Source organism: Pan paniscus, chromosome 9 (genome assembly GCF_029289425.2).
Source record: "Pan paniscus chromosome 9, NHGRI_mPanPan1-v2.0_pri, whole genome shotgun sequence".
Taxonomy (NCBI): Eukaryota; Metazoa; Chordata; class Mammalia; order Primates; family Hominidae; genus Pan; species Pan paniscus.
This window is the reverse complement of record NC_073258.2, coordinates 9,075,984-9,102,342: the sequence shown is the minus strand read 5'-3', so window position 1 is coordinate 9,102,342 and position 26,359 is coordinate 9,075,984. Positions and strand designations below refer to the sequence as shown.

Sequence of the window (26,359 nt, the reverse complement as noted above, 5' to 3'; positions counted from 1 at the left end):
AACAGTAAGGAGAAACAGGGATGCTCCTAAAGTACAATATTCCTATTGTGATACAAATGGAACTGGCAGAAATTTTGCAAATGTTTCTCAGATGTCACTATAGCAGGAGACCCATTTATCAATGGCCATCATGATATCTTAGAAAAATTGTCTTAGACTAATTAGTTTATAATATATATTATTAATTTTATCACTTATTGTAGTCACTATTATACGATTTACCAACCAACAAGTATGGAAATACAGTATGGCTATATTTCAGCCCACATCTACATTTCTATTAAAAGTACAAATGCACGAAAAATATTAAAGTAAAAGGAAAACTGTTGGATTGAAAATATTTTGGAAGGGAGAATTCCGCCCCCCCAGATTGTATATGAAATTTTTGACATCTGAGTCATTGTACAACATTTGCAGAGTAAAATGCATAAGAAATTCCCATTCCCCAAAGTCACAGATCCAAAATAAGGAAAAACTTAGAATACACTGAACTTTGGCAAGCCATGGCAAAATGATTTCAGAGAAACAGCTGCAAATAAATTAAAAGTACAACTAAGCTAAACTAAACTCAAAATTGTCAACTGATACTTTGTAGAAATCATTAAAAGTAGTTAAAGTCAGCCCAACCATGCAAATTGTTTTAAACTTCACACGTAATTAAAAGAAACAAAATTTTGGTAAACTGATAAAATTGGTAAGTTCCAACAAATTGATCACTGTGTGAATTGAAATCCACAGGACTGGCTTTCCTTACTTCCCATCTCAGTGGATAGGAGTCCTTCCTCTTCTCCACATTTAATCCCTCCACCTGTGTTCTAGATTCCATTTCCTTCTACTTTCTCTGGCTCTTGCTCTGTGGGAGAGCATAGGGAGTTTCCTTTTCCTTTCCTAGAGCCTCTACAGGGAGTTGAAGTCCTTCAGAGCCTGGAAAACATCCTCACTCTTGAAAGATCCCAATTCAAACAGTGCTGGACTCTGGCCATTTTTTTTTTTTTAATACTCCTGCTCACTTCTTCCAGGGCTGGGCTGTACCAAGGAGTTCTAATGACTTGTGATTTATAAGTATTTTGAACTAAGGCTTGGAGCAGTCTGAAACCAAGTACTAATGCTACCCAGGGCCTCCAGCTCACTAGGAAAGAACAGAGGACTAACAGAACCACTGACAACCGTCTGCCTCCCATCCTGTCACTCAAGATCATCATTCACAAGGTAGGCCTTTTGAGTCATCTCTCCTTTCTCATTTGATCATCGCCACATTGATGTGCCCTTCCCTGACCCTAGTTGACTGGACCTCCCACTGCTTCCCTGCCTTTTAGCCTTTCCCATCGTGGATTCACCCCTCAGTCTTTCCTGTTCTGAAACCTCCATTTCATGGTGACAAACTCCTGAATTCTCAGCCCCTTCATATACCTCTGAGCCTCCACTTCCTGTGTAAGAGACCTGGCTTTGCTTAAGTACTCCCCTTTTGCACATACTTTCACATATCTTTGAAGGAAAAGGGAAGGAGTCACCACACTCCAGGCTTCCCAAGGCCTAAACAGAGACAACTATTTCTCCATCCTCACCCCTCAGCCTTTGAAATTATGCCGTCTTACACAAGACTCTACCCTCCTCAGTGTTGTCATGAAATGACTTTCCCTCTTTTTCACCAAGGACTTAGGTGTAGGTGTGTCTCTATCCTTTGTTTTCTTGCCAGTGTCCTCAACTCCTTGGTCCTTCAGGCATATAAGGCCACCAGCTATCACTTCCCTTAACAGTGTCTTCACTCCTTTAAAGCTTTCAAGATTTCTAACATTATTGCCTCCCTCGTGCCCATTTTTCACAAAATCCCAACTCCTCTCTAGAGAGAATGAGATCATCAGGTATGATGGCCTCAAATTCCTGCCTTGTCCACCTTCTCCCCCCACTACCACATACTTCCACACATGCCCTTATCTGCACCCCACTCATCTTCCTTTTCAGTCTTGGAGGAGGAGGTACATCTCTTCCTGGCAAAGACCAATCCCTCTTTGTTGTGATGGTTAATTCTTCAGTCCCTCCTCTCTCCTCTGGGACCTTGCTCCATTCTCTCCATGAGCTCCTTACCTGAGATGTTAAACATGCTCTTGTTGCCTTCTTCCAAAGAGCTCTCTGTCAACCCTCTCTGCTCCCACTCCTCCTGCCAATACCCCAACCCACCCCACCCTCCCACCTAGGTTATCTATCCTCTCTCTCTTTTCTCTTGCATTCACTGAGTAATGGTACTTGATTCTGTTGTCTCACTAACATCTTTTCTTTATTCTGGAACAACCACCCCCTTCATGTCAGCCATTCACTTAACAAATATTGACTGAACATCACCTATGTACATATATGTGCTACAGTGGTGAACAAACCAGCTTTACCGTTTAGTGGAGTGTATAGACATTTAACCAAATATTCACACACTAGAATGGATGTAAACTTGCCACTGTGATGACTGCCACAGAGGAGAAGTACCAGGCACTATGACAACCCATAATATGGGGATTTGACCTAAAGAGGTCAGAGAAGATATCTATGATGAAGTGTTGCTTCAGCTGAGATCTGAAGGGTAAATGAAAGGTCAATTAACAGAAGAAGGGACAAAAGTATGCCCTAAACAAAAGGGCACGTGTATGCCAAAACATTTTTAATCATCGGTCTGAATGGGAGCTGCCGTCTTTTAAGTGACCTGGCCCCCTGCTCCCGAGATTGATCTGGATGGGCACGTAAGTCAGCCCCGGCCCCAGGCCATCCAGACTCTTTCCCCAGGATTTCCGAATCTGTGGTTGTTGTTATAAGGCCTATTTTTTAAACTAAGTAAATACATAATATTGATTAGAAAACTAATTTTAAAAATCAGTAGGAAAGAGGAGAAGAGCCAAATCTGCATACAGAAGAATTCCAAATAAAGTATATTATGTTTTAATACATATCATACATACCCCCTCTAGGAGATGGAGCTTAATCTCCCCCTCCCTGAGTATGGGACTTAGTGACACTTCTAAAGAACAGAATATGGTAAGGGGGAAAGTAGCCTTAAAGTGGAGAGATCTTAATGCAGTGACTAAGGTTAACATTACCAGTGAAAATTTACATTTATATCATGCACCCCCTGATATGATATAGAGAGAAGGCACTTCAGCTCTGTGGTAGTCTCTCGCCAGTTTAATCACATGGAAAACAGAGAAATCCAAATTGAGGGACACTCTACAAACTGCCTGGCCAGTACTCTTCAAAATTGTCAAGGTCATTAAAAAAAAAAAGAAAGATGGAGACACTGTCACAGACCAGGGGAAACTAACCAAACACGATGACTAAATGCAATGTATCCTGGATTGAATCCTGGGATAGGAAAAGGACATTAGTGGAAAAACTGGTGAAATCAGAACAAAGTCTGGAATTTAGTTAATAATGATGTACTGGCTCCGTGCAGTGGCTCACACCTAAAATTCCAGTATTTTGGGAGGCCAAGGTAGGAGGATCCCTTAAGGCCAGGAGTTCAAGACCAGCCTTGGAAACATAGTGAGACCCCCTACACTCTACAAAAGATAAAAAAATAAAACACTAGGCTGGGCGTGGTGGCTCACACCTGTAATGCCAGCATTTTGGGAGGCTGAGGTGGGTAGATTGCTTGAGCTCAGGAGTTCCAGACCAGCCTGGCCAACATGATGAAACTCTGTCTCTACAAAAGATACAAAAAATTAGCCAGGTGGTGGCAGGTGTCTGTAGTCTCATTTACTCAGGGGAGGGGGGGGGGTGTGGAGGTTAAAGTGGGAGAAAGCACTTGAGCACAGAAGGTTGAGGCTGTAGTAAGCCATGATGACGCAACTACACTCCAGCCTGGGTGACAAAGGGAGACCTTTGTTACCACAAAAACTAGCCGAGTGTGGTGGTATGTGCCTATAGTCCCAGCTGCTTGGGAGGCTGAGGTGGGAGGATTGCTTGAGCCTGGGAGTTTGAGGCTGAATTGAGATGTGATTGTACCACTGCACTCTAGCCTCAGTGACAGAGTGAGATTCCATCTCCAAAATAATAATAATAGTAATAATAATAACAATATACCAATGTTTAGAGGAAACTCAGTGAAGGTATATGGGAACCCCCAGTACTATCTTTGCAAATTTTCTATAAATCTAAAATTATCCCAAAATAAAAAGTTCATTAAAAAAAATCAGTGGGAGAAAATGAAGCTGACAAGCAAAATAAAATGAAATGAAAAACAGAAACCAGAGACACAGAGAAAGTCTTAATGGGCTTTCAGTTCCTGGTTCCGTTAGCCAGTCGTCTCCCAGCTTTAGTTATCTGGGCCAATAAATATACCTTTCTTTCCCAAATGAATGCAAATTGTGTTTCTTTCATGTGCAATCAACTTTTCACTCTTCCACACACATCACTATTGTTTTACTTCCACTTCACCTTTTCCTCCCTGTGGCCTGGTGTCTTTCCCCTCCTCTCCTTTGATACTAAGATCATCGGTTATCTCCTGATTCCAGAATCTAATGAAGACCCCTCAGGCTCATCTTCCTGCAATATTTTTACTCTGATGACAACTCTCATTCTAGTGGTTGTTTCTTCCCTTGCTTTCTATGATAACACATCATATACCCCCCCTTTTTTTTTTTTTTTGAGATGGAGTCTCACTCTGTCGCCCAGGCTGGAGTTTAGTGGCACGATCTCGGTTCACTGCAACCTCCACCTCCTGGGTTCAAGCGATTCTTCCGCCTCAGCCTCCCGAGTAGCTAGGACTATAGGCACACACCACTGCGCCCAGCTAACTTTTGTATTTTTAGAGATGGGGTTTCACCATGTTGGCCCAGGCTGGTCTCAAACTCCTGACCTCATGATCTGCCCACTTTGGCCTCCCAAAGTGCTGGGATTGCAGGCGTGAGCCACCGCACTGGCCCAGATACTACTTTCATTTAAGTCTTACCTTGTTGCCTGCTTCTTCTCAATCTCTTTTATGGTTCTTCTTTTTTTTTGCCCATGTCTTAAAGGCTGCCTAGATGCTCTTCTCACTTCATGCTCTCTGTGGGTGGCCACATCAATTCTCATGATTCCACTTACCACCTGCAAAATAACCGCTTTGAAATATCTACCCTCAGCTCAACTCTCTTCTGAGTTCCAAATTTTATACTCAATCACCTATTAGACATATTTATTTGGATATCTCACATACATCTTCGACTCTTATATCCAAAACTCAGCTCACCATCTTACCTTCTCCCCACAAACCTGCTTCTCTATTGCTTCCCCAGCTTCCTAAGTAGCATCACTAATGTACGACCCAAGAACATGGAAGCCGTCTTAGAATCCTCCCATGCTACACCTTTTACTTCTAGTAGTTTTATCCCTGTAATTTCTCTCTTATCTTACTCCTCTTTTCTAATCCAACTATCACTACCTTAATTTAGACCCTCATTATAAGCTGGGGAATAGCCAAAATTATGTTGATGACACATAACCTGTCCATTTCATTTATCTTATTAAATAAACCCTTCAGTGGCTCCTCAGAGCCTGGACCATTTGCATGACATATATTTTCCATGATTTGGCTCCATTTACCTTTCCTGTTTTTGCTTCCCACACTAGCCCATATGCTCAACACTCTAGCCAAGCCAGTTTGTGCAGGACCACCACCACTGAAGCCTGGATGCCACCCTTCATGGCCAGAGCTATTTTCTTTCATGCTCTTGTGATCTTGAACATGTCAGTTTATTCTGCCTGAAAGTCCTTTCTCTAGCTTTTCCCTCTGCTATGCTTCTAATCCTTCAAATCCAGTTCCATTGTCATCTCTGTGACACTATTTGCTGATGTCCCAGCCCTGGTCTGGATTAGGAAGCCCCCTATATCCACAACCCCATGCTCTTCTCTATTGTACCTTCTGTTGTCAGTTGGGAGGTCTGTCTTCACAGCTTACCATGAGTTCCTTAGTCATGTCTTAATTTTTGTATCTTAACTATGAAGTTGCACATCGCAGGCACCTAAATGTGTCTTCAATAAATGAAGGAAGCAAGAAAATAAATGAATTTAGATTCTTCTATTTGAAAAACTTCCTGACCCCCTAAAACTCCTGTCCCTTACGCCAGTTATAGGTCTCTCTCCTCCCCCGTAGTTAGGCCTCCTTAAAGAATAAGCTCTACTCCAAGTCTTCAGTTCCTCACCTTCCACTCACTCCTTAGTTACTGAGTGCTAATTAGCCTTCATCCTTACCACTCCACCTACCACATTGTCCCCAAGGTCACCAGCCTGCCCCCTAGGCCCCAGCCAAATCCAATGGATACTTTTCAGTCCTTACCTCACTGGCCTCCTCTGTGTCATTCCAACCTAATGACCTCTCCTCACTTCATGACTTCTTCTGTGGCCATTCCCTGGGCTTCAGTGGCACCACTCACCTCCCTTTCTTTCTCCTCCCTGTCTGGCCACATCCTCTCACTTTCCTTTGAGGGCTCCTCCTCTTCTCAACCTTTACATGTTGGAGCTTCTCAGCATCTGTCCTAGACCTTCTTTTCTTCCTAATGTACATGCTCTCCCTCCGTAATCTCATTCACTCCCTTACCTTCACTTACCATTTGTCACACTTACTATACAATACAGCTTACTGTATACAAAGCAACACAAATTGGGTTGTTGAGGACATTTCAGGTTAATGGGTCTTGCCCAAACAGTAATTTTTCATTTTTCCCAGTGAGAAGATCCAAAAAGCTTTTCAACCAACCTAGAAATGTAAACCTTTAAGGATGAGGATGAAACAATCAAAAGTGTACTTCTATGAGTTAATGGACTTTATTGGACATATATTTAAATTCATATATCATATAAAAATATATAACTGATAAATATTGTCTTTTCCATTCTCATAAATTATGAAGCAATTTTATGCATACTCAACACAAGCAGTGTCTTTCTCATCATTAGAATCACCTTTTCAGCCATCTTACATGTTTTCCCAGAACAGATGTCCTTCTCTTCAGTTTAAGCGAAGGGCTTGGGAGAGGACACAGCACAGTTTGAATTCACAGATGATGCAGTCCTTGGAAACTTTATCCTAAGTCACAAGTTTCATTTGCATCACACTAGAACAGTTGGTTTTTTGCATGCACCCTGCCCGAGTATATTCATGACTTCAAAACATCACTTAATGTAATGCTTTTTAAAAATTATATTTCTGTTAACTTTTTTACTGAAATATAACATCTATACCGAAAAGGCCACAAGCAATCATAAATATTCAGCTCAATGAACTGTCAGAGTGAAACATCCCTCAGGTCCATATAACCACTCAGGTCAAGAAATAGAACATTTTCGGCAGCCCAGAAACCTCTTCCAAGTACTACTGTATTGCTTTTTAAAGCAATCTTTAAAAAGCATATTTTGAGACATCCAACACATGCGATTATGAGGTCATACTACCAGGAATAGTTACCAAAGCTGTGTTAAATTTCTTTGACTACAATACATCCAAAATAGCATTGTTGAGGACATTTCAGGTCAATGCGTCTTAGCCAAACAGTAAAAATAGTTAGCATTTATTGGACACTTACCATATAGTGCCAGGTACATAGTGCTTTATATATATTACATAATTTAATCCTTAGGCCCACTTTATAGATGAGAAAACTGAGGCAGAGACAAGTTAAGTAACTCTCCCAATGCCACACAGCTTGTAAATAGGAGAGTCTGGACCCCGAGCCAGGGAGTCTGGCTCCAGAGTCCACAAGCTTAGTCACCATACCATACTGCCCTATCCAGTGGTTTGTTGTTCAAAATAAAGTAAATGAGAGCAAACCCTGTAATATGAGAGACCTTGTAAGGACTCAAATATAAGGTTACTCCCTCTTTCCTGAGGGATGATTTTGGAAAAACAAAAAAGCAAAAACCTCACCCTATATTCAAGCTTATACGGCATTTGCAGATGACTCCCAAATATTTATGTCCATCCCAGACCGCTCCTCTAAGTTGCAGACCTACCTACCCAACCAGCACTTCAAAGTCAGCAGCCCCAAGTCACAGTCATCATCTCCTCATACGAACCCCCGGCAGCCTCCTGCTGCTCCTTTTGTGGAGCACAGCCAGCCTCACCACCATCCATCCACCCAGCTGCCCAGCGCCGTGGATATGATCAAGGACCCCAGTCTCTCCCTCACTCCTCTTCCAAAATCACACTCCCTTCTTCTTCAGCTGAAACTTTGTTCCTTCTCCACAGAAGTTCCTGATTTCTTTGTGCCATTTGTACACATCTCAAGTCCAGAAAGCCTGTTTTTCTCACAGTCTACTCGCAGTCCTAAGGAAGAAGGACAGGAGTCAGAACTCTCCCAGTTCCTTTAAGATTGCTTGCTCTTTGTCTCTGTCTGATTTCCCCTCTCCCCATATTCTCTCCCAAGTTGGTTTTTTGAGCCCCTTCCCACTTCCCTGCCCGGTTTCCTCCTCACTTAATTTTTCTAGGGAGTATATCGTGAGTGGGACCACCATCCCCAAAGCTCTTCTTTCCAATATCTCCCGATCTCTACCCTCAAATTTGGGATAAAGAGAAAGTGGGGGAAAGGGAGCCTGGGGGTGAAGGAGAGAAAAGAGATAGAAATCATGGGATAATGAAAAGTGACTAACAGGGGAGAAGGCCGAGGTTACGATGGAAGAAGGGGAAGAGAAAGCGGGTACTGAAAAGGGCAGGAGTGAGAAAAGGGAATGAGGAGAAGGCGTGAGGAAAAGGGGATGATGAGGTGAGGCGAAAGACACAGGGAGAAAGGTGGGGAGAAGAGACGGGGAGAAAGGGATAGAAGAAAAGGATAAAAGGAGAGGTGGGGAAGGAGAAGCTGATGTAAAGAGGCTGGAGAGAGATCAAGCAGAAGGGGTAAGGAGAAGAGAAAGGGGAGAAGAGGTGGGGAGAAAATGATGGAGATGGGGCGAGAAGAAGAGGATGGGATGGAGATAACGGTTGGGAAAAAGAAGGGGCGAGAGGGAGACCAGGGCACTGAGGGAGAAGAGGGGAATAGGGGATGGAAAGAAGATGGAAGAGGAGGAGGTGAGCAGCAGGGAGCGGTGAGAAGGGGAAGAGACGAGAGGGCGTAGAGAACCGAATGGGAGGAGAGGACGGGAGAAGTGACGGGGAGAAGGGAAGGGAACCGGGACGGGGGCGCGGCGCGGCGCTGCGGCCGGATCCGGGGCCGGGGCCTGGGGCCGGGAAGTGGAGGGGCGGAGGGAGGCCGGGCGGGCGCCGGGGGGAAGGGGGGGCGGCGGCGCGGAGCGCGGGTGGGGGCGGGGGCGGGGGCTCCGCGGGCGGAGGGGCGGGGGCTCGGGTTACCGCGCGGAGGGCGGGGGGAGGGGAGGGGAGGGGGCGCGGGGCCGCGGCAGCGAAGCTCGCATCCTCGGCGGGGCGGCTGTGCAGGAGGCGGCGCCCGGGCGTCAGCGGACGGACCGATCGACGGCCAAGGGCGCGCGGACCGACGGCGGCTGCCCGGAGGGGATCGCGGGCCTCGGAGACAGCGACTGCGGACGATGCGCGGCCCCAGGCCCCGCGCGAGCGGGCGCTGCCCGGGGGGCTGACCGCGGCCGGACGGCGCCCCAGCACCGGGCGAGGGAGCCCGCGTCGCGCGGAGGTCAGTGCCCGCGCCCGCCCGGCCCGTCTGGCCGCTCCCGCCCTGCCCGCCGGCCTCCCCTGGGCTGCGGCAGCGGCGGGGGAGCCGGGGGCTTTGTTCTGAGCCGGAGACAATGGGGGAGGGGGGGCCTGGGCCTGCGGGACCCGGGCGAGCGTGAACGTGAGCGTGGGGGCAGGGCCTGGGGGTCTTTGTGTGCGTGTGTCATCGAGTCGGGGAGGGTGGCGGCGTGAGCGTGCGCCGGGGGTGTGGGGTGCGACAGCGTTGTGTTTCAGTGCATCGTCGGAGTGTGTCAGTGCGTGTCACTGGGAGGTTGTGTGTCCCTGGGCGTCTCTCTGGCTGTGTGTGCATGTGCGTGTCACTCTGAGGGTGTGAGGGTCAGAATGACCGTGTGTCATGGTGAGCGAGTCCCTGTGAGGGTGTGTTGCCCGCTCTGTGGGAGCCCATGTGTCAGAATGTGGAGGATGGGTGTGTGACAGAGACCAACTGAGACAGAGACAAAGAAACTGAGGGGGGAGAAGTACAGAGAAGCAGAGGAGAGGCAGGCACAGCCTGAAGTGGATGGAGGGGGGGTCACCCAGACGTGTTCTGAGTGGGAGATTCAAGCAACTGGGAGTTTGTGTCTGGGATACCCAGCTCAGAATCCCGTGCAGGGGACAGAGCAAGGTCACCGCAGGCGTGGGTCCCACGTGGAGGGGGTGGGGAGAGGGAGGTCTAGAAGCACAATGAACTCAGTGTGGCGGGCTGGGCCCACAGCCACAAGGTCATAGGCCAGAAAAATATTGTCGCTTATGTCAACTTCTCAAATACCCATAGGGACACAGTCATAGCCCTACTCAACCCACAAGAGGACACAGTCCCAGGGAACACACATCCTCAAGAGATACCCTCACAGCCATCATACACTTCCAGGAAGCCCACCCCCAGGAAGCACCCCCAGTCAGAACCAACACACACCTACAGCAGACTCTATCAAGCCAACACACACCTACGGAAAATGCTCTCATGACAACACACACCCACAGCAGAAATGCTGCAACCAACATACTCCCACCGGTTCATTGTCAAGGCCAACACATACCATGGAAGACATTGTTACTGCTAACACTCTCCAGAAACACTGTCACCAGCAACAAACAAGTAGACCAGCACCTCTCAGGAGACATTGTCACTGCAATCCACATCCATCAGAAGCACTGTCACAACTGTCACAGCACATCTTATTAGGTTTACTTCCTTGGAGCTGCCCATACATAGTGGGTGTCCTAGAAGCCTGTCACTAACAGGAGGCTGTGCCACAGTTGCCCTTAGCACACAGCCACTTGTACAACCCCCAGGAGACAGTCATGGATGGCATGCACACCACAGGAAGAACTGTCCCAACTTCTGAATAAACTCTGCTTAACTTATCAAGCTCACACCATCACCCCTTCTCATACGTAGATCTCCCAGGTATACCCTCTTGTTCCCTGAAAACTTCGAGATCTGGATAGTGTATCCTGCCATGGTTTCTCAGTGTCCTTCAACACCACAGCTTCACAGATTCTTGACCTCCTTAGCTCCTGTTACCTTCCTCCCTCCCAGGACCACTCTGTAGAACTATTCCACCTTTAAAATTCTAAACTCTTGCATTCCTCTCTCTACCCACAACCTCCTATATCCTTCCAGCTTTCAGATGTTCTCGCTCCCATTACACTCTTTGACCTCATAATGACCTCTTGCCCTTGACCTCTTTGTTTTCTCCTACTCTGTTCCTTTCTGACTTTGTGCTTTCTTTCCAGCTCATATGCTAAGGATCATCCCTTCAACCACTCCTTGGCCACTGTGTTTCCTTGTCTTCTATACTCATCCCTCAAATTATTGCCCCTAACTAGAATGATTTCTCAACCACACCAGGGGACGCTTCTATAAATTCATACTTCTAAAAAATTCAAACCTCAACTGGGCCCTTCATAAATAAATAGATGAATTTTTTTCTATTTTCTTCACACTCATTACCCCACATCCCTCACACCATTGTTTTCAGTAGATTAATTAATCAAAACACTCATTCATTCATTTAACAAACACATACTAGGCACCTACTCTGCTAGGCATTGTGATGGGAGTTGGCAGCACAAGTGTGAACAAAATGGACATGGTCCTTATCCTCATGGAGCTTACAGGCTGTGGAGTGAGTGTTGTAACACAGCAGCACACAGCAGAGTAACCTAGGCCAGTGTAGGGAGGTCAGAAGAGGCTTTCTGGAGGAAGTGGCATTTAAACTTAAACTTGATGGAGTGGGTGGAGAATATGCCAAGCCAAGGGAGCAGCATGTAAAAGCCCACATGAAGGAAAATAGTGTGTGTGTGAGGGATAAAGCAGTTCAGTGAGCCTGACACTTACAGCATGAGGTGACGAGAGAGGGAGAGTCTGTGGGAGAGGTAAATGGAGGCTTAGACCATGCAGGGTCTAGGAGGCCACAGAAAGAAATTCATTTAACCCAAGAATAATGGAGAGTCACCAAATCATTGGAAGCTTGGAGCGATATGATCAGATTCATTTTAGAAATACCACTCTGACAGCCATGTGGAGACTGGAGAAAGAGCCTGAGAAGAAGGACAGTTGGCTGTTGCAGAAACTCTGGAGGGTATAACACCGGCCTGAACTGGAGTAGTGGCCGGAGAGAAGGAGAAAGTGGATGGTTTCAAGAGCTCTTTAGGCAGTGGGATCAGCAGGGCTCATGACAAAGCAGACATGGTGGGGTGAAGGAAAGGAAGGAATTAAGAGTGGACAACCTGGTCTTCTGGCTCACTGAGGAAATTGAGGCCATCTGTTTTGAATTCCCTCAGATTTCTGCCTCCTCCCTCAAATTTATCTGCATCCTCTTCAATCTTTTCTCCTTCCTTCCTATAAGAACGAAGTGCTGTCTCTTCTGCTTAAGGCCAATCCTCTACCTGTGTTACGGATCCCATCCCCTTCCTCTTCCACAGGGACCTCACTCAACTGATTATTCCATGTGTTTCCCACGTCTCCAGTTCCTTCCTTTCTCCCATTCCTCCTGGGAGGACATAAAGATCCTCCAGCCTCTCCTATCTTTCTTTAACCCTGTAATACCCCGTTAACTAAGAGGCTTCCTCACTTTTCTTCACTGTCACATTTTGTGAAAGAGTCTTCTGCATATAGCTGTTCCTACTTCCTCACTTCCAATTTGTGCCTGCCCCTCAAATGTAACTGCTTTCCCTAGGAGAAAGTAACATCTCTTCTGCTCAATCTGGAGGATCTTTTCAAAAGTCCTTAACTGCCTGACCTCTCGGAAGGAGCTGACATTACTGACCATTCTTTTCTCCTTGAGTTGTTTTTGTTGTTTGGCTTCTGAGCCATGATTTTATTCTATCAACATTTAACAGGCAAATAAGTGGAAAGTTACATTATGGTATGTATCTCTTCTGGGGCTCCTCCTAGCTGTTCTCTCAGTCTGCTTTGAGGGATCCTTTGTATGCCCCCGAATGTCACTGTTCCTTAAAGTTCTGGCTTGGACCTTCTTGTTGTCTCACTGTATACACACCTCTAGGTAATCAATTTCATTCATTTTTCAAGGCTTTTATTAACATCTATAGGCTGATGACTCACAGACATCTCTCTTCTAGGCCACATTTCTGCATACCTGCTGCATGCCTGCTCTTTACTGTATAGCTCACCGACCCCTTATCATGTGCAAACCTGATCTCATCATTCCTCCCTTCCCCGAATGACCATCCCCACTCAGGTTGCAAGCTGGAATCTCAGAAATTAACTGTAACCATTCCCTTCTCCACATATCCCATAATCCAGAAATCCCTTGGAACGTGTTGGTTCTATCTTCTCTCCAGCAATCTCTGATATCCCATCCCCTTTTCTCCATCACCTCTGCTGTTGCCCTCATCTACCATCTTTTCACATGAATTTTTGCAAGAGCCTCCTAACTTTTCTTTCTACACTTCTCTTCCTTCTTTCAATCCATTCTTTTCATTGGAGTAACAGACACCTTCCTAAAGTACAAATCCAACTGTGTCACTCCCTGCTCAGCATTATTCAAATGCCTTCCATTTTCCTTGAACAAAATCTTTTCTTTTTAACAAAGGTTATGAGATCATAGTCTGACCCCCCCCAGGCCTCCTAGTCTCATCACCTGTCCCATTTCCCTAGCCCCCTCACATTTTGAGTTTCAGCCATATTGAATTACCTGTAGTTCACCAAAGACACTACATTTTTCCATGCTTCTGACCCTTTGCACATACTGCTCTGCCTGCCTGAAAGGCCCTTCACTCCCTTCTCCTCCTGGCTTTTCCCTTCCCTTCCTCATATCTGGTCTCAAACCCTGCCTTTAATGACTCCACCAGGCAGGCTTGAACTCTGTGTTTCGTTGTTGTCATTGCCTCTTCCCTGTCTTATCTCCCCAAACCGCGCTGGGACCTCCTTGATGGCAAGAGTGCATATTACTCATCTTTGTGACTCAGGGTCCCACACAGGTGCTTGGCTGTGAACAAAATGAATGAATACATGGGTACCTCACAGCACATCCGTCACCCTCGTTCACTCTTCAGAAGACTGACACCTAGTCTCAGCTGCCCACATAATTAAGAAATTTTCACACTACTCACTTACTCTGCTGCAGACACTTCCACTCCCCTCACCTACAATTTATTCTTCCTTCGTCTCCCTCGATCCTCTTCCTCACCCTTATCTGTACTTTATCTTTCATTCAGTTAGCAAATATTTAAGAAGTACCAGAAGTTTGCAGACCCAAATCCATTGAGCCAGGTGTCTACTGGGGCTCTGGGAAGGGATGGAAGAAGCAGAAGCTGTGCCAGACTACAAGGCATTACAGTGCCTCACCAGATTCTTTCCCCAGAGGTGTCCTAGGCTGCTCCTTCCTTTAATGCCCTCTTAGCCCACGGACTCACCCACCCTGAGCCCTCCAACTCCTGGCATCCTGGCCTCAGTCCTCCCCATATTAGGTTCCTTGATTCTTGTACTCTTTTCCTCTTCCCTCTCCTGCCTGTCAGTGGTAACAGAGGCAAGACTGGACTCTCTCTTCTCTGATGCCCTGGTATCTGCTAGGAAAAGCCCCTCCCAGGGGTTCATGCTATTGTCTCCTAGCTTCTTCCCAGCTTCCTGCTGACCCCCCTTCCTTCAGCTCCTGTATCCATCTTCCCTAGGTAACCTTCTGACACCAGGCCACTTTCAACCACTGCCACTTGGGAGGGGCTTCCATTTCCCTGTGTCTCCTGGTGAAAGGGCACCTCCTCCAGGAGGCCCACCTGGAACTTCCAAGCCCTTCTCTGCTCACTTAGTATGTTGCAGTGTCCTTGTTATTTTTTTCTCTTTCTAAGCTACTGGATAGAAGAAGCTTGTTATCTCTCAGAGCCTAGAACACACCTCTTATATGGATGGTGAGAAAGAAAGAAGGAAAGGAAGAAAGAGAAGAAAGAGGGGAGAGGGAGCCACACTTTAGACTTTCCAGACACACTATTTATGGCCTGGATGACTTAGCTTCTTTGAGCTCCCCTTTCATCAGGTGAAAATGGAGGTAGCAGTATCTCCTTAAGAGAGTTGTTTTGGGGATTCAGAAGGAAAATTATTAAGTGTTCAGCTATTAACTTAGTTAATTTTACTTCTACCATCTCGGCCCCTCTACTATGCTGTCCTACCCTCAGCTTCCCACTTTTCCAAATTTGTTCTTCTCCTTCAACATTCTGGTTGCTACATCTCCAACTTTTCTGCTAGCTCTGGCCTTGCTGGCCTCTTCTACAGCCTAGACCCTGATTGTCAGGGTCAGAATTTAGGGCAACCCTTGCTGCATGTCACTACCCCGTGCCCCAGCTCCCTCACCCTGCCCTGCCCGTCCCTGCCGAGTCTCCCTACCTGTGAACATCATGAAGGAAAGGACTTGATCTGTCCATGTCACCTCTATCTCTAGGGCTTAGTATGGCACATGGTAAGTCTTCAACAAGTATTTGTTGAATAACAGATTTATCAATGAATCACTTCACATGTGTACCCTACGACCTCCTCTCCCCTCTCCATTTTTTCTTTGTCTCCTGGAGGCCTCCAGTCATCCTCCATGTTCCTTCCCCTCTCTTACCACCTGCCCCCATGCTCACCTGGACCGACAATTGTCTCAACATTGAGCTCCTCCTCCTCTCACCCACCCTGCACACACTGCCAGATGTATTCTCCTAAAACAGAACTTTGATCATTCTCCTTCCCTGCTTTGCTGCCTGACCAGTTATATGAGCTTTTATCAGGGCATCCCGAGCCCTCCAGCAGGCAAGCAGTGTGGTCTAACAGAAAGCACTAGCTTTGGAGTCTGTCAGGACTGCATTCTAGATCATTCTAAATGTCTCTCTGCTACCTTCTTTGAGACCTCAGTTTCCTCATCTGTGAAATAACACTTACTGCAGAGTTACTGTGTGTGTGTGGCACACAACAGCAGCAGCTAACATTTAGTGAGCGTTTACTGTGTGCTGGACATTGTGCTATGTTTATTGTTAGCATTATTTCATTAACTCTCATATCAACCATTTAAGGTAAGCACTTTAAACCCCAGAGGTTTAAGAGGAAACTAACACTTAGAATGTTTAGTAACTTGCCTAGACTCATGCTTAAGTGGCCGAGTCAGGATTTGAACTCCAGCCTGACAGTCGAGCCTGCCTTCTTAACCACTATAATAATATCTCATGCTCACATACTTATAAAGCTTACTATGTGCCAGACACTACTCTGACAGCCAAATACAATGTAGTAGGTATTATTATTGTCCTTATTTATAAATGAGGAAATGGAAGCACTGAGAAACTAAGTGGCTTGCCCAAGGTCACACAGCCAGTAAGTGAAACTGGGAACCAAATCCAGCTGGCTTGGCCCTGGAGTCTGCATCTTAACCACTATCCTGTCCTGCCTTGCTATGATGTATTGTCTCCCTATTCTAGGGGTGTAGTAAGCATGTATTGGTGAATGAATCCATGCTGATGTCTGCTCTATGGCTGGCTATTGGTTGATCCATTCTTTCTCATTTCCCACTGCAAGAGGCTTGTGCCCTTAGTACTCTTCTGGCACAATTTTCTCCATGATCACTAGAGATCTCCTCACTGCTAAATTTAGTGTCCACTTCTCAGCCCTTATCTCACTTGAATTCTCAGCAGCATTGGACATTATCGATCCCTTTCTTTTTTGAAATGTTTTCTCCCTTAACTTCTGTGATACTGCCCCCAGGAAGAATAAAGGTCTCTTCAACCTACTGCTTAATGTGACTAGTTCTCAGGGTTCTGTCCAAGACTCTCTGCTCACTCTACACATTCTATCTGATGGAGTCTCTAAGGCCACAGCTTTCAGTTACCCCATGATTTGTCCAAATCCACATCTCCAACCCTGGTCTCTATGCTAAGCTGCAGGCTTGCAAACCCAGCTGTGCTTGAATATCTTCACATGGGGATCCCAACAGTCACCCCCCAAAATGGCTTTTTCTCTGCAGTGTCCAAATGGAACCACTTTAGTAACCTGGCCAGAACCCTGGTAGGCAGGCCGGAGTCTAGAGTCCTTCCACTCTCTCATCTTCCTGGAGAGTCAGTGACCAAGTCTTCTTACCTTCACCTCCTCACATCTTTCATGTCTGTATCCTCAGCCTCACCGCTGCTAACCCGGACTCTCCCAGAGGCCTCATTCTTCACCTCTCTCCTCCAGATTCTCTTCCTTTTTCAGGCCTCCGTTGCCCTGCGAGGACTCTGTCCCCTCAACTTCCCTGTAATTTCTTATTCTCTCCATCTTTCTCTCCTCCCTGAATCTCAGGCAACATAGACTACATAGTCCTGCGACCAAATTAAGGCTGTGTTAACTCAGGAAAATTGTTTCACTCTGAGTCTCAATTTCCTTGTTTGCAAATGGAAGCCGGGATTCCTTCTTCACAGGGTTGTTATGGTGATTAAATGAGATACTGTCTGTGAGTTGCTTGGCACAGGGCCCAGCGCACCATAAAAGCTCAGAAAATAGCCTTTTCCTCTGCCTCTTTTGCTCACATCTGTCCTCAGCTTCTCCCTGGAGTGCTTCCTGGGAACCAGTCCTCAGGAGGGACAGAGCCAGGCCCGGGCACTGCTCTGGCCACCGTCCTATGGGGCTGTCCCAGGGATATCCAGGGAAGCTAGTTTGTTAGCTGTCTCCTCCTCCCTCCTGAGCCCCCTCCTCCTTCTTCCAGCTCTGGCCCAGCACGCACCGGTGGGGCTGTGGCTGTTCCTGCCTCAACTCACCTCCCCTTTCTGAATTAGCTCTGCTCCCTCTTTCGTCTGCCATACACAGTCACTCTCCCTCAGTCTTGTTCCCTGTCATCCCCCTACCAGAACCTCTTCTCACTTCCTCTTTCTTTTATGCCTGGCCCTGTATCCTCACCCCTTTGCTCACTGAGGCTACCCTCTTCTTCCTCCACTTCTAGCCCATCTGCCTTTTGTGGCGCCCCTCCTCACCCCTGTTGTCTTTCTGCCCCTCGCTGGCCCTGGGACAGGAAGTTGAGGGAGGAGGCCTGGGTGGTGCCAGCTCCCCCAGCCTGCTTCCCCTTCAGCGCCTCGGGCCACTCCTCTACTTCCTCCTGGAGCACCCCCTTCCCTTGTAGTCCCCCTGCTCCTCCCCCCCAGCCCACCTCTCTTTCCTCTCCCATGTTCCCCCTGCTTCCAGGTCCTGTAGACACACAGGCTGGGGGTGTGAGGGAAGCTCTGTTGGTGAGGGAGGGGGAATTGACATCACGTTTCAGGCCCCAATGAACAGTCTTGCCCCTCCCCCTCCTAATGAGAACCAGCTGTGGTTCCAGAGGCCCAGATGTGGGGATGGAGGAGGAGAGCAGGATGGAGTCAGAGGACCAAGTAGCAGGACCGGGGACAGAGTGAGGGCACGTAGCAAGGCAGAATCAGGTGGGAGAAGAGCCATGACAGATTTGGAAGAAGGAAGAAGACAGATCTAGGCAGGAGGCAGCACATGCTGGGGAAAGAGACAAGATGGAGGGGCAGGCCAGATCTGGGGAAGGGATGGGACAGACCTGGATGGGGAAAGATACAAGAGCAGGGAGGAGGAGCCAGTCTCAGGGAAGAGGAGTGAGAAACACTGGACAGACTTGGGGAGATGGTGCAGGGGAGAGCTGGAGCGAGCATGAGACGGTCTCGGGAGAGAGTCTGGAGTTCGAGTTTGGAACTGGAAGGCTTGCAGCAGGAAGTGATGAGGCACAGTCCAGACAGAGGCCCCAGGGACCTGGAGGTCACAGCTGCAGCCGCAGAGCTGACCACGAGTGCCCCGGCAGCATGTGCGAGAGCATGCCTGCGTGTGGGTGGGTCTTCAAGTGTGAGTGCATGCTCGCCTTGTCAGTCTGTGCATACGTGACACTGGGCCTGTGTGTGTGGAGGGTGGGTGTGTGTGGAGGGTGGGTGTGTGTGGAGGGTGGGTGTGTGTGCGTATGTGGGGGCATATCCGAGGGTGTGAACATGCCTCTTGGTGTGAGGGCCATGAGAAAGTGTCTTTCTGTGTGTGTGTATGTATGCCTGCATACGTGTGGGGGTGGGTTCCATGTGAAGGAATAGGCTCATCTGTGTGGAAAATGTGCTTCTGTGTATATATGTGAAAGGGTCTCCGTGTGTGTGCACTGGCTGTGTATGTTAAAGCAAGCCTCTGCGCACGTGTGTATGAGCATGTGTTGAATGTACCTGTGTGCATGTGAATCTGCCTGCATGGGAATGCATCTTCGTAAGCCTGACAGCATGAGAGAGAGTGCCAGGCAGTGCATGGGGCTGTGACTTTGTGAGTGTGCACCTTTGCGTGTCCACCGTGAAAGTGTTCTGCAAGAGTTTGCAGTGGTAGGAGCACAGGTTGAGAGAAGGAGTTGTTTTCACGCAGGGCATCTGCCTGGACGTGAGTCTCTCCTCTTGAAGTCTGATCATTCACCTGAGATTTATCTCAAACCATTCATAGATTGCTTCATTCAGAAAACGTGTTTATCATGTACTATATGCTGTGCTCCATGCTACATACAAAGATGAATAAAATACAGTCTGGGCTCACAAACAGCTACTTGTCTGGGTAGGAAGACAGGTAACTATAATACAGAGTATGATAAGCACATTGGCCTCACTATTATCTTCCCTCCCTCCAAACCATGACTGCTTTCTCTCCACTAACTGATTAAATCAATAGAGCCATTCTTACCCCTTGACCCCTAGCCCAGCCTTTGGGCTTAGATCCCTGATCTGGGCCCTGGAACCATCCTTGTACTCTCATCCTCTCCCTTCTTCAGATCAGGCCTGGGTTCACCCTGACCTCCTTGTTCTGAATCCCTCTGACCTGTTATTCCATGTGGCACACATACAACCCCAGCATTCTGAAGCTGGGATGAAGGCAGAGAGGGGGCCTATCAGGGGATGGTGCTGGGAATTAATGAAAGAGAGTCTAGCAAATACCCAGCTCTGTGTTCCTTTCTTACATTGTTTCTAATTTTCACAAAACCCCACAGGATAGGTGTCACCATAGCCATTTTACAGATTACGGACCTAATGCCCAGCCTGGGGCTCAAACCCAGTCCAAGCTCCAAAGCCCCTGCTCTTTTTGTTGCTTCACACAGATGGGAGAGAGGAGGTGGGTCAGAAGTGTAAGTAGGGGAGTCAGAAACCCACCTCTCTCTGTGGAAAGGAAGTCCTACAGCACAGCAAATCTGTAAAGACCTGAGAACAGGTTTGTGTAGTCACAGGACTGACCGAGGTGCCTCAGGGTCCTGGGCTCACATGTGTTTGTGTATGTTGTCTCAGTTGGCATGACCATGGATGTGTCTCTCTCAGTGTGTTATGTGAGTATGGTGGTGTGGAAGCATGAGGCTCTGACCATTCATTTAGCACGGGCTGCCTGCTCTTGCTATAACTCTACTAAATGCTGGAGAATCAAGAGGCTAACCAAGACCTGTCACTGCCCTCAAGGAGTCTCCAATCCAGTGCAGAGGGCAGACACATGAACAAATCGAGGCTGCTGTGCAATTTATTGTCAGTGTTTACCAAAAGTAATGAGAGCCCAGTAGTGTGTATAATAGGCTCTGCACAGGCAGGAGGGAGTGATTTTGTGGAGAGGATTTTTAGAGGTTATCTCATGACAAAACAGTAGCAAATACAAGGTGAGGAGTTAGGAAGGAGCATGGTAATAGATTTCATGTTGGAGTGCAAGGTATGGTGGGGGAAGTAAAGGTGAGGGACCGTGGAGAAGTTGGCAGGGCTCAGATCATGAAGACATGTTAAGGACTTTATCTTGTAGATCAGAAGTTCTATACCTAGTTAGTGTCCATGAACCTCTTGATGCTATAGACATAAGTTTGTGTGGTTGCCTTTCTTTCCGTAGAGGGGCATTTGTTTTCTGCTGTCAGTTATGGGAACCAGTGGAAACCTTTCATCAAGAGTGGTTTGGTGAGAGTTGTGTAGGTATCTCCAGTCAGGTGGAGATGGATCAGAAGGTCCAAGCCAGTAAGTGGAAGACCAGTGAGGAGCTGTTGCAGGAATCACAAGGAGAGATGTTCGGACTGGGATGTGGCAATTTGGAGAAACAAGAAAGACCTGAGACATGTCTAGTTGAAGTGGTGGGGTTTACATGACTAATTGGAAATCAGGACTGAGGATAAGCAAGGACACAAGGAGAGCTTCTGGATTGCTAGTTGGACACCTGGATGGATGGTGGCCCTATTCACAGGAAAAGGAATGGAGCAGAAGCAGTTTGAGGTGATGGCTGGGGATACTGAAGCCCAGTATATGGCTGGACATGTGTCTCCAGAGGTCTTCAGAGCTGGAGCTGGAGATTGGAAAGTCATTAGCAAATAGATGGCACATAAAAAATGATTGATACATTGGAACTGAAGGCATGGGAGTGGATAAGATCACGCAGGCAGAGTATGGAGAGTGGGAAAAGACACTGCCCAGGACTGAACCCCGAAAAGCACCAATTGTGAAGGAGTGGGCAGAGGAAAAAGAACTTGCAAAGGAGACGGAGGAGTGGGCAGGGAAGCATGATGGAAATAAGAGGTGGGGGTCACAGTGTGAAACCGAGGAGAAGAGATTTCAAGGAGCCAGTGATCAGTGTTTCAGAGTTCCAGAATAACCCGATAAAAGGAAGATAAAAAGGTGGCCGCCAACATAGAACATGGAGATGTTTGGAAGCTTAGCGAAAGCAATGTCACAAGAAAGGAAGCCTCACTGCGTAGAGGGAGGAGAGTGTGAGAAGTGAGAAAATGGGGGAAATGAAAAAATCTTTCAGAAAGGGCGATAGCTTCTGAATGTCCCTCTTTCCTCTGGTGACTACATCCCATCTTCAGTCTGCGCTCTCACTTATCCACAGATTCTTCTTAGTCACTAGACTAAGGGGCTCCGGGGCATTGCCTTCCTGATCTTAAGCATCATTTGAAACCCCCCTTAGATGCAGAGGCACCACCCCTCTCTGGTTCCTTGCCCGCCTCTTTTTCTTTCTGAGCTGTTAAGGACACCTTTATCCAGCTGGTAGTTCAGGTCAGAAATGTGCGCATCATCCTTGACTTCTCCCAATCCTTCATCCCCTGCCTTCAAACAGTCAGCAAGCCCGGCCTCTCTACTTCCTGAACCCCACCAGAGACCTATCCACTTCTCGCCATGTTCATTGCTTACACTCACCCAAGTTACCATCAAAGCAGTGTCATCTCCTGGATGCCCCTAAGTGCCTCCTCACTGTCCAATCTGCGTGATCTTTGCTTTCCAAAGGACTGCAATAGCCATCTTCACAAAATATAGGTCATATTCTGGCACTCCTCCTTGAAGTGCTTTAGTGGCTTCCATTTGCCTTTAGGATAATGTCAAAATCTTCGATACAGCTTACAAGTCCCTGTCTCATTTCATACCCTCTGCCCCTAGCACTATGCTTCACACACATGCCCCCCCCACCCCACCCCACCCTCAGACACTCTGAGCCCCACCTTGACTGTAGGCTCTAAGCCTTTCCACATACTGTTCACTCTTCTAGAATGTCCTTCTCTCCTTTCTATATCCCCCTTCTCTGGCCACCATTGCCTAGCTAGCACCTAGTTATTTAGATGTCAACTTTAATGTCACTTCCTAGGCAAAACACGGACTCCCTGACTCCCTGCCTGTGTTGCTTCTCTTATATTCCTCCTTGCTCTTTGTACGTCTTCTTCACAACTCTTACTATACTTGTAATTACTTGTTCAACTCCTGGACTATAAGCTCTATGAAGCCAGAGACCATTTCCTTTATTCGCTGTGGTATCCTCAGTGCCTCTATATTGTAGGTGGTCAATCTCTTGTTGAATGGAGACAGGAGTAGGGAAGTAGAGCTAAGGAAACAACATCATTCCCTTCCAGCAGGGTGGTGGGTGGGGAGAGAGAGAGAGACTTGAGCATATGTAGTATTGATGGAAAGCTCCAGGAGAGAGGAAAAGGTTGACGGTTCAGGAAAAGTTACCAAATACATGGTTATAGAGGCTGGAAGAAGCGAGTATTAGTTCTGGATGAGAAGAAAATGAGAAAAGAATGTCCATATTTTTAAGCCTAGAAATAGGAAGAAGGGAGTTTGTGGGCATTCAGACCCGAAAAAATAGGATGCATAAAAATCTGCTGAGGGTAAGAAAGGATGAGATCTGCCAAGGGGAAGGCTGGAGTGGCCTCGAAGAGTCCTGAGGCAGAGATCCATGTGGCCCAAGATGAGTGTGAGGCAGCACAAGGGCCTGCTGGGGGCTGAGCATATCTGAATGTTGATGTGGCCTCGTCCAGGTTATCTGGACTGCTGATCCCTCCTCTGTCATGACCCGTTTCCTTCTGTTTTCTCCCAGGTCAGGGAGCCTGGGCTGGAGCCAGGGCCCCAGTGGGACCTGACCCAAAGTCTGAGGTCAAGCTGGGCCCAGAGCCTGGCCTGGAGCTGGAGCCCAAGGCACAGCTGGACTACCCTTGTCATGCAGAAGGAGCTGGGCATTGTGCCTTCCTGCCCTGGCATGAAGAGCCCCAGGCCCCACCTCCTGCTACCATTGCTGCTGCTGCTGCTGCTGCTGCTGGGGGCTGGGGTGCCAGGTGCCTGGGGTCAGGCTGGGAGCCTGGACTTGCAGATTGATGAGGAGCAGCCAGTGGGTACACTGATTGGCGACATCAGTGCGGGGCTTCCGGCAGGCACGGCAGCTCCTCTCATGTACTTCATCTCTGCCCAAGAGGGCAGCGGCGTGGGCACAGACCTGGCCATTGACGAACACAGTGGGGTCGTCCGTACAGCCCGTGTCTTGGACCGTGAGCAGCGGGACCGCTACCGCTTCACTGCAGTCACTCCTGATGGTGCCACCGTAGAAGTTACAGTGCGAGTGGCTGACATCAACGACCATGCTCCAGCCTTCCCACAGGCTCAGGCTGCCCTGCAGGTACCTGAGCATACAGCTTTTGGCACCCGCTACCCACTGGAGCCTGCTCGTGATGCAGATGCTGGGCGTCTGGGAACCCAGGGCTACGCGCTATCTGGTGATGGGGCTGGAGAGACCTTCCGGCTGGAGACACGCCCCGGTCCAGATGGGACTCCAGTACCTGAGCTGGTAGTTACTGGGGAACTGGACCGAGAGAACCGCTCACACTATATGCTACAGCTGGAGGCCTATGATGGTGGTTCACCCCCCCGGAGGGCCCAGGCCCTGCTGGACGTGACACTGCTGGACATCAATGACCATGCCCCAGCTTTCAATCAGAGCCGCTACCATGCTGTGGTGTCTGAGAGCCTGGCCCCTGGCAGTCCTGTCTTGCAGGTGTTCGCATCTGATGCCGATGCTGGTGTCAATGGGGCTGTGACTTACGAGATCAACCGGAGGCAGAGCGAGGGTGATGGACCCTTCTCCATCGACGCACACACGGGGCTGCTGCAGTTAGAGCGGCCACTGGACTTTGAGCAGCGGCGGGTCCATGAACTGGTGGTGCAAGCACGAGATGGTGGGGCTCACCCTGAGCTGGGCTCGGCCTTTGTGACTGTGCATGTGCGAGATGCCAATGACAATCAGCCCTCCATGACTGTCATCTTTCTCAGTGCAGATGGCTCCCCCCAAGTGTCTGAGGCCGCCCCACCCGGACAGCTTGTTGCTCGCATCTCTGTGTCAGACCCAGATGATGGTGACTTTGCCCATGTCAATGTGTCCCTGGAAGGTGGAGAGGGCCACTTTGCCCTAAGCACCCAAGACAGCGTCATCTATCTGGTGTGTGTGGCTCGGCGGCTGGATCGAGAGGAGAGGGATGCCTATAACTTGAGGGTTACAGCCACAGACTCAGGCTCACCTCCACTGCGGGCTGAGGCTGCCTTTGTGCTGCACGTCACTGATGTCAATGACAATGCACCTGCCTTTGACCGCCAGCTCTACCGACCTGAGCCCCTGCCTGAGGTTGCGCTGCCTGGCAGCTTTGTAGTGCGGGTGACTGCTCGGGATCCTGACCAAGGCACCAATGGTCAGGTCACTTATAGCCTAGCCCCTGGCGCCCACACCCACTGGTTCTCCATTGACCCCACCTCAGGCATTATCACTACGGCTGCCTCACTGGACTATGAGTTGGAACCTCAGCCACAGCTGACTGTGGTGGCCACAGATGGTGGCCTGCCCCCTCTAGCCTCCTCTGCCACAGTTAGCGTGGCCCTGCAAGATGTGAATGATAATGAGCCCCAATTCCAGAGGACTTTCTACAATGCCTCACTGCCTGAGGGCACCCAGCCTGGAACTTGCTTCCTGCAGGTGGGTAGGCCTGGCACATAGCAAGATAGTGTTGGGGGAATCTGAGAGCCACAGGGGACCTCAGAGCAGGAACCAAGCCTTACAAGGTCATCTGTTGATGGTGACTTATGCTAGAGGGTTCTGCCCTATGTTGTAAGCTCCAAAATCTGTGCAGAGGATGAGGGTTAATGAGAAGATGAGAAAGCAGGGTGCAAGAGCTGAGGCAGATGGTCTTGGCAGGTGAGGAAATTAAGATTGGATCTAGTGGAGAAATGATTTGTGGTGTCAGGAAATGAAAGCCTCAAAGCTGTTCTGCAGGGCAGAGATGGAGGTTCTACATACGTATGTGGCTTCTGTTCCCCAAAGAAGACACCAGAATTTATGGGGCCCTCCATTCCTTGTCAAGTGCTGGGTTGTGCTGGAAGAAATCCTCATCCCTGCCCTCAGAGCTGAGCCTTAATAGGCCATTTGGTCTCAGACATGAGAATGAGAGATAGCAAGAATTATCTCAATATCCAGAGCAGGAAGCCCTCTCAGGGGAAGAGGCAGGAACCCTGGACAGGCTGAGAAAGACACATACTGGCTGCAAGTCAGTCCTGGAGAAATGGAGGGAACATGAAACTGGAAAGGCACTCTGAGGCCAGGTGGCAGAAGTCCTTGAACACAAAGCAGTAGTTAGGACTACTTGGGAAGCAAAGGAGCTCACTGAACTTCTTTTTTTTTTTTTTCTGAGGCGGAGTCTCGCTCTGTTGCCCAGGCTGGAGTGCGGTGGCATGATCTGGGCTCACTGCAAGTCTGCCTCCTGGGTTCACGCCATTCTCCTGCCTCAGCCTCCCAAGTAGCTGGGACTACAGGCACCTGCCACCACACCCAGCTAATTTTTTGTATTTTTAATAGAGACGGGGTTTCACTGTGTTAGCCAGGATGGTCTTGATCTGACCTCGAGGAGCTCACTGAATTTCTTTGAGCTGGGAAGTGAATGATCAGGTTGGGTTTTATTAAGTTAGCTATCTGGCTTTAAGGGTGATTGG

General features: G+C 48.3%; 1 protein-coding gene and 1 long non-coding RNA gene across 2 annotated transcripts in view; one reads left to right on the top strand and one right to left on the bottom strand.

Annotated features, from left to right (window-relative positions):
- Positions 1-680: 680 nt before the first annotated feature.
- On the bottom strand, positions 681-9,555 carry LOC134731221 (uncharacterized). Its single transcript, XR_010113413.1, has 3 exons — positions 9,416-9,555; positions 5,921-8,284; positions 681-5,070 (listed from the first exon to the last, which is right to left on the bottom strand). It is a non-coding gene; the product is annotated as an uncharacterized LOC134731221 (long non-coding RNA).
- DCHS1 (dachsous cadherin-related 1) overlaps positions 9,467-26,359 on the top strand; it is a 34,357-nt gene continuing 17,464 nt past the window's right edge. The window contains exons 1-2 of the mRNA XM_034932050.3: positions 9,467-9,596; positions 23,433-25,349. Coding sequence (XP_034787941.2) covers positions 23,553-25,349 — 1,797 coding nt within the window. The 5' untranslated portion in view covers positions 9,467-9,596; positions 23,433-23,552. The remainder of the gene's footprint in view (positions 9,597-23,432; positions 25,350-26,359) is intronic.